This window comes from Carcharhinus amblyrhynchos, chromosome 30 (assembly GCF_965287045.1).
Source record: "Carcharhinus amblyrhynchos chromosome 30, sCarAmb.v2.hapA, whole genome shotgun sequence".
Classification (NCBI taxonomy): Eukaryota; Metazoa; Chordata; class Chondrichthyes; order Carcharhiniformes; family Carcharhinidae; genus Carcharhinus; species Carcharhinus amblyrhynchos.
Window position 1 is genome coordinate 19,554,308 of NC_137353.1, and position 14,417 is coordinate 19,568,724.

At 45.8% G+C, this 14,417-nt stretch overlaps 1 protein-coding gene across 1 annotated transcript in view; it reads right to left on the reverse strand.

Moving 5' to 3' along the window:
- Positions 1-14,417, reverse strand: part of sdf4 (stromal cell derived factor 4) — a 74,110-nt gene that overhangs the window by 22,274 nt on the left and 37,419 nt on the right. Inside the window, exon 3 of the mRNA XM_080215188.1 lies at positions 5,762-5,875. Within this exon, the coding sequence (XP_080071314.1) occupies positions 5,762-5,875 (114 nt within the window). The remainder of the gene's footprint in view (positions 1-5,761; positions 5,876-14,417) is intronic.

The following is a 14,417-nucleotide window of genomic DNA, read 5'->3' on the forward strand; positions in this document are numbered from 1 at the left end:
TCAGCTAATGTTCAGGGGACCCGGATTTGAATCCCACCACGGCAGAAGCAGGAATTTTAATTCAATGAAAAATAGCTGGAATTAAGAATCTACTGATAACCATTGTCAATTGTCTGAAAAACCCATCTGATTCACTAATGTCCTTTAAGGAAGGAAATCTTACCTGGTCTGGTCTACATGTGACTGCAGAGCCACAGTAATGTGGCTAACTCTCAGTTGCCCTCCAAGGACAAGTAGGGATGGGCAATAAATGCTGGCCAGCCAGCGACGCCCATGTCCCACAGATGAATTAAAAAAAAATCAATTAGATGTGGACCCAACATCAATGACTGGGGAAAACCGATTCTAACCTGAAGCTCAGGTGAAAAGAAGGAAGTCAATAACAACCGACATAGCGTTGCGTACATGACTCACCCATTCTGCCACGAGGGAGCCTGTGACCGGGACGGGGGGTGGGGGGTGGGGTGGGGTGGGGTGGTCAATTTCGGCAGGACAGGAAGATCATGCTGGCAGGAAGGACTGGAAAATCCAGTCCAATATCTCAAAGAGCTAGAATAGGGCAACTACAAAAGTTGCATTGACGATTTTGTGGCAATAAACAAAGCAGAATGATTGACCTTACCCAGCACCTTTCCACTGAACTCCATGCCCACATTCTACCTTTAACCCTGGTTATAGATTCCAAGCCTCCGCTAGATACTTTCTTTGGCTTGACATCACTAATCTTGGGAGGCACCGTGGCACAGTGATTAGCACTGCTGTCTCACAGACTCAGGGACCTGGGTTCAATTCCGGCCTTGGGCCACTGTCTGTGTGGAGTTTGCACATTCTCGCCATGTCTGTGTGGGTTTCCTCCGGGTGCTCCGGTTTCTTCCCACACTCCAAAGATGTGCGGGTTACGTCATTTGGCCTCCTTAAATTGCCCATAGTATCAGGGAGCTTAGCAAGGTAAATTCATGGGGTTACAGGGATAGGGCCTGGCTAAGACTGTTGTTGGTGTAGACTTGATGGACCAAATGGCCTCCTTCTGCTCTGTAGGGGCTTGATTTATTGTTGTCACATGTATTAGTATACAAAGAAAAATATTGTTTCTTGTGAGCTACACAGACAAAGCATACCGTCCATAGAGAAGGAAAGCAGAGAATGCAGAATGTACTGGTACAGTCATAGCTAGGATGTAGAGAAAGGGATTCTATGATTCTCTGGGCAAATGGTCAAAATCGCAGTCCCTATGTGAGGTGCAAGAAGATTTGGGAATCTAGGTAAATAAATGATTAAAATATGTCCAAAGTGCAAAAACAGAAAAGGCTAATGAAATATTGCCCTCTAGGGAGCTGGAATATAGAAAGGATGATTCAGTAGTATAAAAACTTGGTCAGAGTATGGTATTCAGTTTTGGGTACTGTACCTCAGGAAGGATATACAGATCTGAAAGAGGATATATGACAGTGTGATTAGCAGGGCAATAATTACCCAGACATTGATAATATACAGGATGATTTGACACAGGTTTTTAATGCTGAGTTTATCTTCAGAAACAACACTACATTTTTTTCTTAATACACTTGTGGGACATGGCATCGCTGGCTGGCCCGCATTTATTGCCCACCCCTAGCTCCCCTTGGAGGGCAGCTGGGAGTCAACCACTTTGCTGTGGCTCTGGAGCCACATGTAGGTCAGAGCAGGTAAGGAAGGCAGATTTCCTTCCCTAAAGGACATTAGCAAACCAGACGATTTTCCCCGACAATGACCAATCAGTAGATTCTTAATTCCAGATATTTTTTATTGAATTTAAGTTCCACCGTGGTGGGTTTCGAACCTAGGCTCCCAGAACATTAACTGAGTTTCTGGATTAATAGTCGAGCGATGATACCACAAGGCCATTGTCTCCCCATGGAAGTACGAGCACACCCAGGAGCATAGCCATTGGCAATGGTTTGATTATTGTGCTGCGCGTTTAGTCACATACAGGGAGTGAGTTAAATAGGACAGCACAAAGCCATAGCATCGGGAGACGTGAATCAATAACGTTTTATCATGGCGGGAGGTTCAGTAAATACTCAGCTCACAAACAACCCCATCAGTGGAACAGAAAGTATTTTCAAGTTTCTGACATCTAAGTTTAACCCATTCAGCGGTGAATTAGGCAGCTCAAAAAATTCCCCAGATGTAAATAGCAAACAACTACCTGGTATTTCAGATCAAACTGTTTCCACTCCTTTGCGGATAAAAAATGCTGACTTCTCAGCAACGTTTGGAGGCAAAACTGATAACATCTCCAAAGTGAGCACCATTAGTGAGGGGGCGCTCAGGTTTTCTGCAACATGGCTTTGCAAAGAGAGAAGGAAACAGGAAGCAAGGCGAGCCTCAGAAGGTCTGGTTGGTGTCCTTTTCAAAAGGTTAAGGTGAGCAGATCTATCTTTGGCTCTTTCCACCTTCGCTAAACTAGTAATGGGCAATTAATGCTGGCCAGCCAGCCATGCCCACGTCCCATGAAAGGATAAAAAAAAGTGCACTTCCACAGATGCTGACTGCCCTCAGGTGGCCTATTCTCCATGGATAGTAAGGCTGTTCAACCACGAGAGGCATCACAACAGTGCCTGATCCAGGTCTCGTCACCACCCCGCTTGCATTTTCTGATGGGAGTCACTGCTCAGCATTCAGGAGTGGGAATCCTGGCAGATCTAACCACATTTTAACAACAAAAAATTTCACATGGCATTTTTTCACTTGAAATGCAGCCCTGAGCTTGATTGTGACAAAACACATTGATGAAGGAAGAGCAGTAGATGTAGTATATATGGACTTCAGCAAGGCTTATTGAGAAAGTGAGGGAGCATGGGATTCAAGGGGACATTGCTTTGTGGATTCAGAACTGGCTTGCCCACAGAAGGCAAAGAGTGGTTGTAGATGGATCTTTTTCTGCATGGAGGTCGGTCACCAGTAGAGTGCCCCAGGGATCTGTTCTGGGACCCTTACTCTTTGTGATTTTTATAGATGACCTGGATGAGGAAGTGGACGGGTGGTTTGCTAAGTTTGCTGATGACACAAAGGTTGGAGGTGTTATAGATAGTGTGGAGGGATGTCAGAAGTTGCAGCGAGACATTAATAAGATGCAAGACTGAGCAGAGAAGTGACAGATGGACCTCAACCCAGATAAGTGTGAAGTGGTTCATTTCGGCAGGTCAAATAGGATGGCAGAATATATTAACGGTGACCTACCTCCATGCAGAAAAAGACTCATCTACAAACATTCTTTGCCTTGTGGGCAAGCCAGTTCCGGATCCACAAAGCAATGACCCCTTGGATCCCATGCTCCCTCACTTTCTCAATAAGCCTCGCATGGGGCACCTTATCAAATGCCTTGCTGAAGTCCATATATACTACATCTACTGCTCTTCCTTCATCAATATGTTTAGTCACATTTTCAAAAAATTCAAGCAGGCTCAGGGCTGCATTTCATGTGAAATTTTTTGTTATTAAAATGTAGTTAAACCTGCCAGGATTCCCACTCCTGAATGCTGAGCAGTGAATCCCATCAGAAAATGCAAGTGGGGCAGTGACAAGACCTGGCATCTTGGAAGATCAAAAGAATCTTGGGGTCCGAGTTCATAGGACACTCAAAGCAGCTGTGCAGGTAGAAGCTGTGGTTAAGGCGGTGTATGGTGTACTGGCCTTCATCAATCAAGGAATTGAGTTTAGAAATTGAGAGATAATGTTGCAGCTATATAGGACCCTGGTCAGACCCCACTTGGAGTACGGTGCTCAGTTCTGGTCGCCTCATTACAGGAAGGATGTGGAAGCCATAGAAAGGGTGCAGAGGTGATTTACAAGGATGTTACCTGGATTGGGAAGCATGCGTTATGAGGATAGGTTGAGGGAGCTTGGCCTTTTCTCCTTGGAGAGACGAAGGATGAGGGGTGACCTGATAGAGGTGTATAAGATGTTGAGAGGTATTGAGCGAGTGGATAGTCAGAGTCTTTTTCCCAGGGCTGAAATGGTTGCCATAAGAGGACACAGGTTTAAGGTGCTGGGGAGTAAGTACAGAGGAGATGTCAGGAGTACGTTTTTCACTCAGAGAGTGGTGGGTGCGTGGAATGGGCTGCCGGCAACAGTGGTGGAGGTGGATTTGATAGGGTCTTTTAAGAGACTTTTAGATAAGTACATGGGACTTAGTAAAATAGAGGGTTATAGGTAAGCCTAGTAATCTCTAAGGTAGGGACATGTTCAGCACAACTTTGTGGGCTGAAGGGCTTGTATTGAGCTGTAGTTTTTCTATGTTTCTATGGGTTTTTTTTATTCGTTCCTGTGACTGGGCCAGCATTTATTGCCCACTCCTAATTGCCCTTGAGCACAGCAGCTTGCTGCACCATTTCAGAGGGTATTTTTAAGAATCAACCACATTGCTGTTGATCACATGTAGGCCAGACCAGATAAGGGTGGCAGATTTCCTTCCCTGACGGACATTAGTGAACCGGATGGGTTTTTAAATCAATGATGGTTATCAATGGACCTTTCGCAATTCTAGTTTCTTTACTGAATTCAAATCTTGCTGTCTGCCATGGCGGGATTTGAACCTGGGTCCTCGGAGGCTGGGTCTCAGGATTGCTAGTCCAGTGACAATACCACTATGCCACAGCTTCCATCCTTAATCCAGAACAATTCCCCACCCCTCACTCGGCCAAGTTACAGCAACAAGAGGCAAATGACCTGCTCTCAAACCTACACGAATACAATGTCTTCTGCAAAGAGGACTGTCCGATCGTCTCCATTCTCCAGTCCCAATGAGGCTAGGAATCTTTTGGAAAGACGGAGGCTGAGGGGAGGTCTGAGAGAACTCTACAAAATTATGACAGGCAAAGGCTGGGTAGATAGTCAGGAGCTTTTTCTCCAGCTTGAAAGTGTCAATTACAAGGGGGCACAGGTTCAAGGTGAGATGGGGAAAGTTTAAGGGAAATATATGGGGAAAGTTTTTCACAGTTCATTTATTAGTGTCACAAGTAGACTTTCATTAAGACTGCAATGAAATTACTGTGAAAATCCCCTCGTCGCCATTCTCTGGCATCTGTTCGAGTACACTGAGGGAGAATTTGGCGTGGCTGACATACCTAACAGCACATCGTCCGGACTGCAGGAGGAAACCCATGTAGACATCAGGAGAACATGCAAACTCTGCACAGACAGGGCCAGGAATTGAACCCGGGTCCCTGGAGCTCTGATGCAGTAGAGCTAATCACTGTGCCCACGTGGTGGGTGCCTGGATCGCTCTGCCAGAAGAGATGGTGGAAGCAGGCACATCAGCAACATTTCAGAGACATCTGGATGGGTACATGAAAAGGGGGGGGAATAGAGGGATATGGACTGAGTACAGGCAGAAGACTTTTTTTGTAATTTAGTTAGGGCAACATGATTGGCACAGGCTTGGACGGCAGAAGGGCCTGTTCCTGTGCTGTATTTTTTTTTGTTCCATCACTAGGAATTATATAAATGCAATCCTAGAAGGAGCACTGTATGATACAGTGCATCAGGCTCAGTTATTCAATCTACTGGCCTCATAACTCTTTTTGGAGATTTGGGGTAATTACGTGTCTGAGGTAAGAAGAAATTAATGCTGGTTCTTTCACCATCAATATAGCCCGCACCGCTATATTGAATATTATTTTCTTAATGACTGAAATCAGAATTTGGCATCAACACCACGCAGGAAGGGCACAGTTTTACGTGTGTGCATTTTGTTAGTTTATTGCCAGTAGATACTTACTTTCTTCATCAATCTTCAATTCCTCGTTGTTCTTGATTTTCTCCGCAATCTCTTTCTCATTAAACCCCTTGCTTGCCAGAAACTTGATCCGATACTCGTCCCAGGACACCTGACCTACAGGAAGATGGTACGAGTTTGAACGAAAAATTAGAAGCGTGCTTACAGAAAATTGCGCAGCATAAAACGCACAGATAATTTGGCGCGGAAGAAATTAAACAGATTCTGCCCGAGGTGGAACTGGTCCCAAACCCAGAAATGACTGGGATTGCACTCTCTCTCTCTCTCTCTCTCTCACTTAGCACCCACTCATTTCTTTCATCAGCAAAAAAAAAAGATTCCCTCTTTCATTTCTAAGCAAAATCTGTGTCCGTCGTCTTTCTCGTTGAGCACATTCATCATCCTCTGAAGTAGCAGAAATTAATTAAAACGTGGCTGCTGTTTTCCAGTCCCTCCCACGGCAGCTCACCATCAGTCGCTAGCAGTATTTTCCTGTCTGGCCGAGATACCCTGCCATCAGGGAACCTGTCACAGGATGGGGGACAATGTCTGACTTCAGCGGGACTGGAAGATCCCGTTGACGGAAAGGGCTGAAAAATGCTGCCTTGTATAATTTATGGTAGGTCCAACATCTCAGCTGTTAAACCCCACAAGAGGGTGGCACGGTGGCAGAGTGGTTTGTGCTGCTGTCTCACAGCACGGGGATTGTGCCAGAGAACTAGAGAGTGGCAAATGTTATGCCTCTCTTCAAGAAATACACAGGTTAGAGGGATTAGTAGGGTAAATATAGGAAGAGGGCCTGGGTCCGATTGTTCAATTGGATTGCTTGAGGGTTACAAGGTAGCTAGGAATGAGTTAAACAAAAAAAGGGCTCAGGAAAGCTAGGAGGGGGCATGAGAAGTCCTTGGCACGTCGGATAAAGGAAAACCCCAAGGCTTTTTACTCTTATGTGAAAAATAAAACAATGACCAAGGTGAAGTTAGGGCCAGTCAAGGATCGAAGTGGAAACTTGTGCATGGAGTCAGAAGAGATAGGTGAGATGTTGAATATATACTTTTCAGTGCTCACTAAGGAGAGGGGCCATGTTTTTGAGGATGAGAGTGTGATACAGGCTGATAGGAGGAGGAGGCAGATTTTCTGAGGGAAGATGTATTTGCAATTTTGAAAAACCTGAGGGTGGATAAGTCCCCTGGACCAGATGGGATACATCCTAGGATACTTTGGGAGGCAAGGGATGAGCTTGTGGACTTTCTCTTTGATCTTTGGGTCCTCACTGTCCACAGGGATTGTGCCAGAGGACTAGAGAGTGGCAAATATTATTCCTCTCTTCAAGAAAGAAAATAGGAATGACACCAGTAATTATAGGCCAGTTAGTCTTACTTCAGTGGTCGGTAAGTTAACGGAAAGGGTCTTGAGGGATAGGATTTATGACCATTTGGAAAGATGCAGCTTAATCCGTGATAGTCAACATGATTTCGTGAGGGTAAGTCGTGCCTCACAAATTTGATTAATTCTTTGAGGAGGTAAGTAAGTGTGTAGACGAAGGTGGAACAGTTGATGTTGTATACGTGGATTTTAGTAAGGCGTTTGATAAGGTTCCCCATGGTAGGCTCATGAAGAAGATAAGGAGGTGTGGGATAGAAGGAAATTTAGCCAACTGGTTAAGTAACTGGCTATCTCATAGAAGACAGAGGTGGTGGTGGAAGGAAAATTTTCAGAGGCCAGTTACCAGTGGTGTACCACAAGGATCAGTGCTGGGTCCTCTGCTATTTGTGATTTTTATCAATGACTTGGAAGAGGGGGCTGAAGGGCGGGTTAGTAAATTTGCTGATGACACCAAGATTGGTGGAGTAGTGGATGAGGTGGAGGGCTCTTGCAGGCTGCAAAGAGACATTGATAGGATGCAGAGCTGGGCTGAAGAGTGGCAGATGGAGTTTAACCCTGATAAGTGTGAGGTGATTCATTTTGGTAGGACAAACTTGAATGCGGATTACAGGGTCAATGGCAGGGTTTTGAGGAATGTGGAGGAACAGAGAGATCTTGGGGTTCATATCCATAGATCTCTGAAGGTTGCCACTCAAATGGATAGAGCCGTGAAGAAGGCCTAAAATGTGTTAGTGTTTATTAACAGGGGGTTTGAGTTTAAGAGCTGTGAGGTTATGCTACAACTATACCAGACGTTGGTGAGACCACATTTGGAATATTGTGTGCAGCTCTGGTCATCTCACTATAAGAAGGATGTGGAAGCATTGGAGAGAGTGCAGAGGAGATTTACCAGGATGCTGCCTGGTTTGGAGGGTAGGTCTTATGAGGAAAGGTTGAGGGAGCTGGGGCTTTTCTCTTTAGAGTGGAGGAGGATGAGAGGCAACTGAATGGAAATTTATAAGATGATGAGGGGGATAGACAGTGTGGACGCGCAGAGACTATTTCCTTGGGTGGATGTAGCTGTTACTAGGGGGCATAACTATAAGGTTCATACTGAGAGATATACAGGGATGTCTGAGGTAGATTCTTTACACTGAGTGTTGGGGTGTGGAAAGCACAGTCTGCTGTGATAGTGGAGTCGAACACTTTAGGAACTTTCAAGCAGTTATTGGAAAGGGACACGGAGCACGCCAGAATGATAGGGAGTGGGATAGCTTGATCTTGGGTTCAGACATAGCTCGGCACAACATCGAGGACCGAAGGGCCCATACTGTGCTGTACTGTTCCATGTGCTATTCTACGAGACTCAATGAGCCTCCTTCTGCACTGTAAGGAATTTTATAATTTCTAAGAATTAAAAGTTGACAGTGCGGTGACCAGAACAAACCTAGACAGAAATTCTCTCATTCCACTCCAAGCGCTAAAGATAAATTGGTTTGCAAAAGATTTCACATTTTATTAGTTGGCCAGATTGCTAATAGGGATTTGCAGACTTGATAGACTGTGACAAGCGACAAGTAACCTTTCCTTTACTTCTAGGAAAGCCATGTTTTTCTTCTTAACAGGTGAGTGATGAATTCCCGGGCTCTTGCAGACGTCAGGGGGAGGGGAAGTTGGGGGAAGGAAATGAGTCACCTCGAGGAGATTAAGGTATTTTACTGATATTAAAGGTGAAAGACGCTAATAGCTTCGATCAACCTACTTGTTCCGGCTGAACCACTTATCGCAGCTGTCACAAGATTATTTACATAGTGGCTTTAGCAGATTGAAATGGCCACCAAGCACTTCACAGTTACACCATCTAAAGCAGTACGTCAAACCCGATCTCCTTAACAAAGCAGGGAACTCCCTGTACTGGGAGCAACTCAGTGAAGGCTCACCAGGCTGGCTGAAGAGCTAAATCGAATCCCTACAGTGCAGGATGAGGCCATTCAGCCCTTCAAGCCTACACCAACAACAATCCTACCCAGGCTCTATCCCAGTAAACCCACATATTCAGCCTGCTAGTCCCCCTGACACTAAGGGGCAATTTAACATGGTCAATCCACTGAACCCACACCTCTTTGGGCTGTGGGAGGAAACCCACACAGACACAAGAAGAATGTGCAAACTCCACAGTCACCCCAGTTAGCACTGCTGCCTCACAGTGCCAAGGACTCAGGTTCGATTCCCGACTTGGATCGCTGTCTGTGTGGAGTCTGCACATTCTCCCCATGTCTGCATGGGTTTCCTCTGGGTGTTCAGGTTTCCTCTCACAACCTGAAAGACCTGTTGGTTAGGAGCTGTGGCCATGCTAAATTCTCCCTCAGTGTACCTGAACAGGCGCCAGAGTGTGGCAACTAGAGATTTTCACACTAACTTCACTGCGGTGTTCACGTGAGCCTACTTGTGACAATAGTAAATAAAGTTTAAATCAGAGGCTGGAATTGAACCCGGGTTCTTGGCACTGTGAGCCAGCAGTGCTAACCACTGTACCACCATGCTGAAGGATTGTCAGATGAGGAAAGGTTGAACAGATTGGATCTATACTCATTGGAGGGGGGGGGGGGATGTGTGCGCGCTTAACAGGGTAGATGCCGAGGGGGTGATTTCCTCTTTAGAGGAATCTTGAATTAGAGCATATGGTTTCAGAATAAGGGGCCTCTCACTGAACACTGAGATGAAGAGGAATATTTTCTCCCAGAGTCGGGAATCTGTGGAATTCTGTTTCACAAAAAGAGTGCTGGAGGCTGGGTCAGTGAATAAATTCAAGACACAGGTAGGTCAATTATGGGAGTTCAGGGTTACGGAGGAGCAGACAGAAAAAAAAAATGCAGTTGTGGCCACTATTAGATCCTCCATGATTGTATTGAATGGCACAGCAGGGGCTCGAGGGGCTGAATGGCCTGCTCCTATTCTTATTTCTGATGTTCTTAAACCAGCAAGGAGAGATGACTGGCTTTTATAGGGAGGTGAGGGAGATGTGGAGATGAAACCGTTTCTGAAAAAGAACAACTTGCATTTATATAGAGCTTTACGATCAACGCCTGAAAGCACTTTGCAGCCAGTGAGGTATTTTTGGGCTGCAATCATTGTGTAATGTGGGAAACACTGCAGCCAATTTGTGCGCAGCAAGATCCGACACTTAGCAACACATAACGACCAAAGAACCTGTTTGTCTGCTATTTCCGATTGAGGAATAAATATTTGACTGTGTCACTGGCGAGAACTCGCTCGCTATTCTCAGGAACAGTGCTGTGGGGTCAGTTACATTTGTCCTGAGGTGGGGGCCGTGGTTTGGAGCCTCATTGGAAAGCTGGTGCTCACAACAATGCAGCACTCCCTCAGTACGGCACCGGCCCATCAGCCTAGAATTTTGGTGCTCGAGTCCTGGAGTGGGACTTGAACCCAGAACCTTGTCACTCAGAAGCCAGCGCTAAGGCTGACACAGGGAGGAAACGGAACTTTCGACCTAAGGAGGCAACTGAAAACCGTCAGCAAAAATATTGCCTTCTTTATCAAATATTTTCTTTAATTCATCTACGGAATGTGGACCTCGCAAACTAGACCAGCATTTATTGCCCATCCCTAATTGCCCTCGAGAAGGGGGGTGGGGAGATGCCTTCTTGAATCCCTGCAGTCCCAGTGGTGTAGGTATACCCATGGCGCTGTCAGGGAGGGAGTTCCAGGATTTTAACAGGAAAGGAACAGCGATCCATTTCCAAATCAGGATGGTGAGTGGTTTGGAGGGGAACTTCCAAAAAGACACAGGAGGTTATTAAGTCATGGCAAGACCTACCACAAACAGAAGCAAGAATGTTAAAAGGGGAATGAATAGATATTTGGAATTCATTTTGTAAAGGATACACAGAGGAGAGAAGGGGATTAACTGGATAGCCCTTTCAGAGAGACTGCACAGGCGCATTGGACTCCCTCTGAGCTGCACAATTCTGTACAACACCCACCAAAATATTTTGCAGGAAAATGCTCCTCCTTTAAAAGCAAAATGCTGCCCACTAATGGGGCAGAATTTTACAGCCCCTCCCACCAGTAGAATCGTACTATCATAGAATCTCTACAGTGCAGAAGGAGGCCATTCGGCCCATCGTCTGTGCACCAACAACAATCCTACCCAGGCCCTATTCCCATCACCCCACATATTTGCCGGTTGGGTATCCGTGGTGGGCTGGGAAAATCATACCCAAAGTGTTGCTTAACTGTGGATCAGAGGGCACAAGGAAGAATGGGGACTTGGGAGGAGTTGGGATACAGGCAGCAGAGGTCACCTCTAGCTTACAGAGAGTGAAAAGTGGAATATGTAATGATCAGTGATGAAAGTGGAAAGGATGCTTCCTGTTGTGGGCGAGTTTGGAACCAGGTGGCAGTGTTTTAAAATGAAGCGGTCACCCTTTCGGACAGAGGTGAGGAGACTTTCTTTCTGTGAGGTTTGTGAGACTTTGGAAGCCTTTGTTTCAGGAGGCATTGGTGGTGGGATCACGGAATGTTTTTAGGATGGAGTGCGACTGACTCCCTTGTCCAACAGGAATTAGGGATCATAGCTTGAGGATATGACCCTTTTAGGACTGAGGTGAGGAGAAATTTCTTCACCCAGAGGGTGGTGAATGTGTGGAATTCACTCCCACAGAGAGTAGTTGAGGCCAAAATGTGCGATTTCAAGAAGAAATTAGATATAGGTCTTGTGGCTAAAGGGATCAAGGGATACAAGGCAGGGGGTGGGGTTCAGGATATTGATCTTGCTGATCAACCATGATCGTAATGAATGGTGGAGCAGGCTCGAAGGGCTAAACATCTACTCTTGCTTCTAGTTTCTGTGTAAGAAACAAAGAACATCCGGGGTTGATGGGAACGTAGAATTTGAAACACAAACAAATCATCTTCTCAAATGGCTGAAGAGGCTCGAGGGGCTGAATGGTCTACTTCCACTCCTATTTCATAGGCTCAGAATCTCTACAGTGCAGAAGGAGGTCATTCGGCCTACCGAGTCAGCACTGACCACAGTCCACCCTATCCCCCTAAGCCACGTATTTACCCTGCTGGGCTCCCTGATGCTAAGGGGCAACCTAAACTGCACATCTTTGGACTGAGGGAGGAAACCGGAGCATCCGGAGGAAACTCTCACAGACACGGGGAGGACGTGCAGACTCCACACAGACATTGACCCGAGGCCGGAATTGAACCTGGATCCCTGGCACTGCAGTGCTAAGCAGTGCGTCACCGTGCTGCCCACCCCAAATGTCTCCTTGCCATTGCAGAGTTCACTCACGGTCTCACAATCCTGCATGAAGTGAATGAATAGGGAAATGTGCTGGACTTGGGTCTGCCTTTTTACATTTGCCTTCATAAAATTATACGCTATTTACTAATTGCTGCTCCAAAGAGCTGAGATTAAGCTGGTTCACATCATGCAGTGCAACTGCAAGAGCACAAACCACATCTGAAAAGGGATTTTGTTCTTAAATCACATGCATCTGCTGTCAGCAATGATACCAGGGCATTGTCATCTAACCCACCACTTTCACAGGACACACTTTCATGTGGTGATTAACAAAACCATTGTACATTCAATGTGATGCTATCTCAAGATTGTTCAGCTTGGATCAAAGATGTTCAAAACCGCAACAGGCTTTGATAAACTAGAGCAAGGAGAAAGGGTTTCCGCTGGCAGGAGGACTGGTAAGCAAAGGACGCAGGTATACGATAATCAGTGAAAGCAAAAATGCTGCAGCCGCTGGAAACCTGAGACAAAAAACAGGAAGTGCTGGAAAAGCTCAGCAGGTCTGGCAGCATCTGCGGAGAATGAAACAGAGTTAACATTTCGAGTCAGGATGACTCTTCCTCAGAGTTATAGAGAAGGGAAATGTGGTGGATTTTATGCTGTACAAGAGGGGGTGAAGCAAAAATAGAAATGCAATGATGGGTGGAAGCTGGGAGAGGTTGCAACAAAGGTGTGCAGGGCACAAGACAGAGGAAGTGTTAATGGCAGCGTGAAGGACTGACAGTGGCATCAAGTCAAGACGGCAGAGTGTGTTAATGCGAGAACAAAGGTCAGCGCTCAGTGAGAGCAAAACCTAAGAACAAGTGAGAGATGGCCCAGTGGGGGTTGTTTGCACTGGGACAGAAGAGTTTTGGATTTTAGAGAAAAGTCAAGGAGGAGGGGAAAGGTCAGGTTAATGTTGTTGAACTCAACATTGAGTTCCAAAGGCTATGATGTGCCTAATCGGAAAATGAGGTACTTGCTCCTCCTCAGGTTTAGAAATATTTTGCAAAAGGAGGAAGGTGAGGATATTTAAAAATAAATAAAAGGTAGCATGTTCTGAGGATGTGGGGAGAACACACTGGAAAGATGGTGAAAGCCAATTCACTGGTAACTTTCAAAAGGGACTAGGATAAAAACTGTGGCAGAGTGATAGGGTATTTATCCATAAGTATTGCTCTGGAGACCAGTGTTCAAATCCCACTGGGATAGATAGCAAAATTTGAATTCATTAAAAATCTGGAATTGAACTCCTAACAGTGACTATGAAACCACTGGTGATTGTCTACATGTGACTGGCCTACATTTGACTCCAGACTCTCGGTATTGCGGTTGATTCTTAACTGTCCTCAATAAATGCTCGTCCTGCCAGCTACACCCACACCCAATGAATAGAAACTAACTGTACGATCTCAAAACCACCATTCTCCTCCGCAGAGGCCACAATCCTGCTGACCAGATCTTACTGAATATCAAGTTTCACAACGTTCCTTTCGAACAAATCGTGCCTTACGTGGAAAGATATCCCACATATTTCAACGGTAAGAGTTGTTTTTCTTGGCGGCACAGTGGTTAGCACTGCTACCTCATAGCACCAGGGACCCAGGTTCGGTCCCAGCCTCAGATCACTGTCTGTGTGGAGTTTGCACACTCTTCCCATGTCTGTGTGGGTTTCCTCCAGGTGCTCCAGTTTTGTCTTGGGTGGATTGGCCATGCTAAATTGGCCCTTAATGTCCAAAGATGTGCAGGTTAGGTGGATTGGCCATGGTAAATTGCCCCTTAGTATCTCAAGACGTGTAGGTTAGGGGGATTAGTTGGGTAAATACATGGGGGTTATGGGGATAGGGCCTGGTTTGGAGGTTCTATTGGCGAGTCGGTGTAGGCTCAATGAGTCGAATGGCCTCCTTGTGCACTGTAGGGATTCTGTTCTACAAGATGGGGAAGAGTTGTTATCTAACACCTTTCAGCAGGGAATTGTAT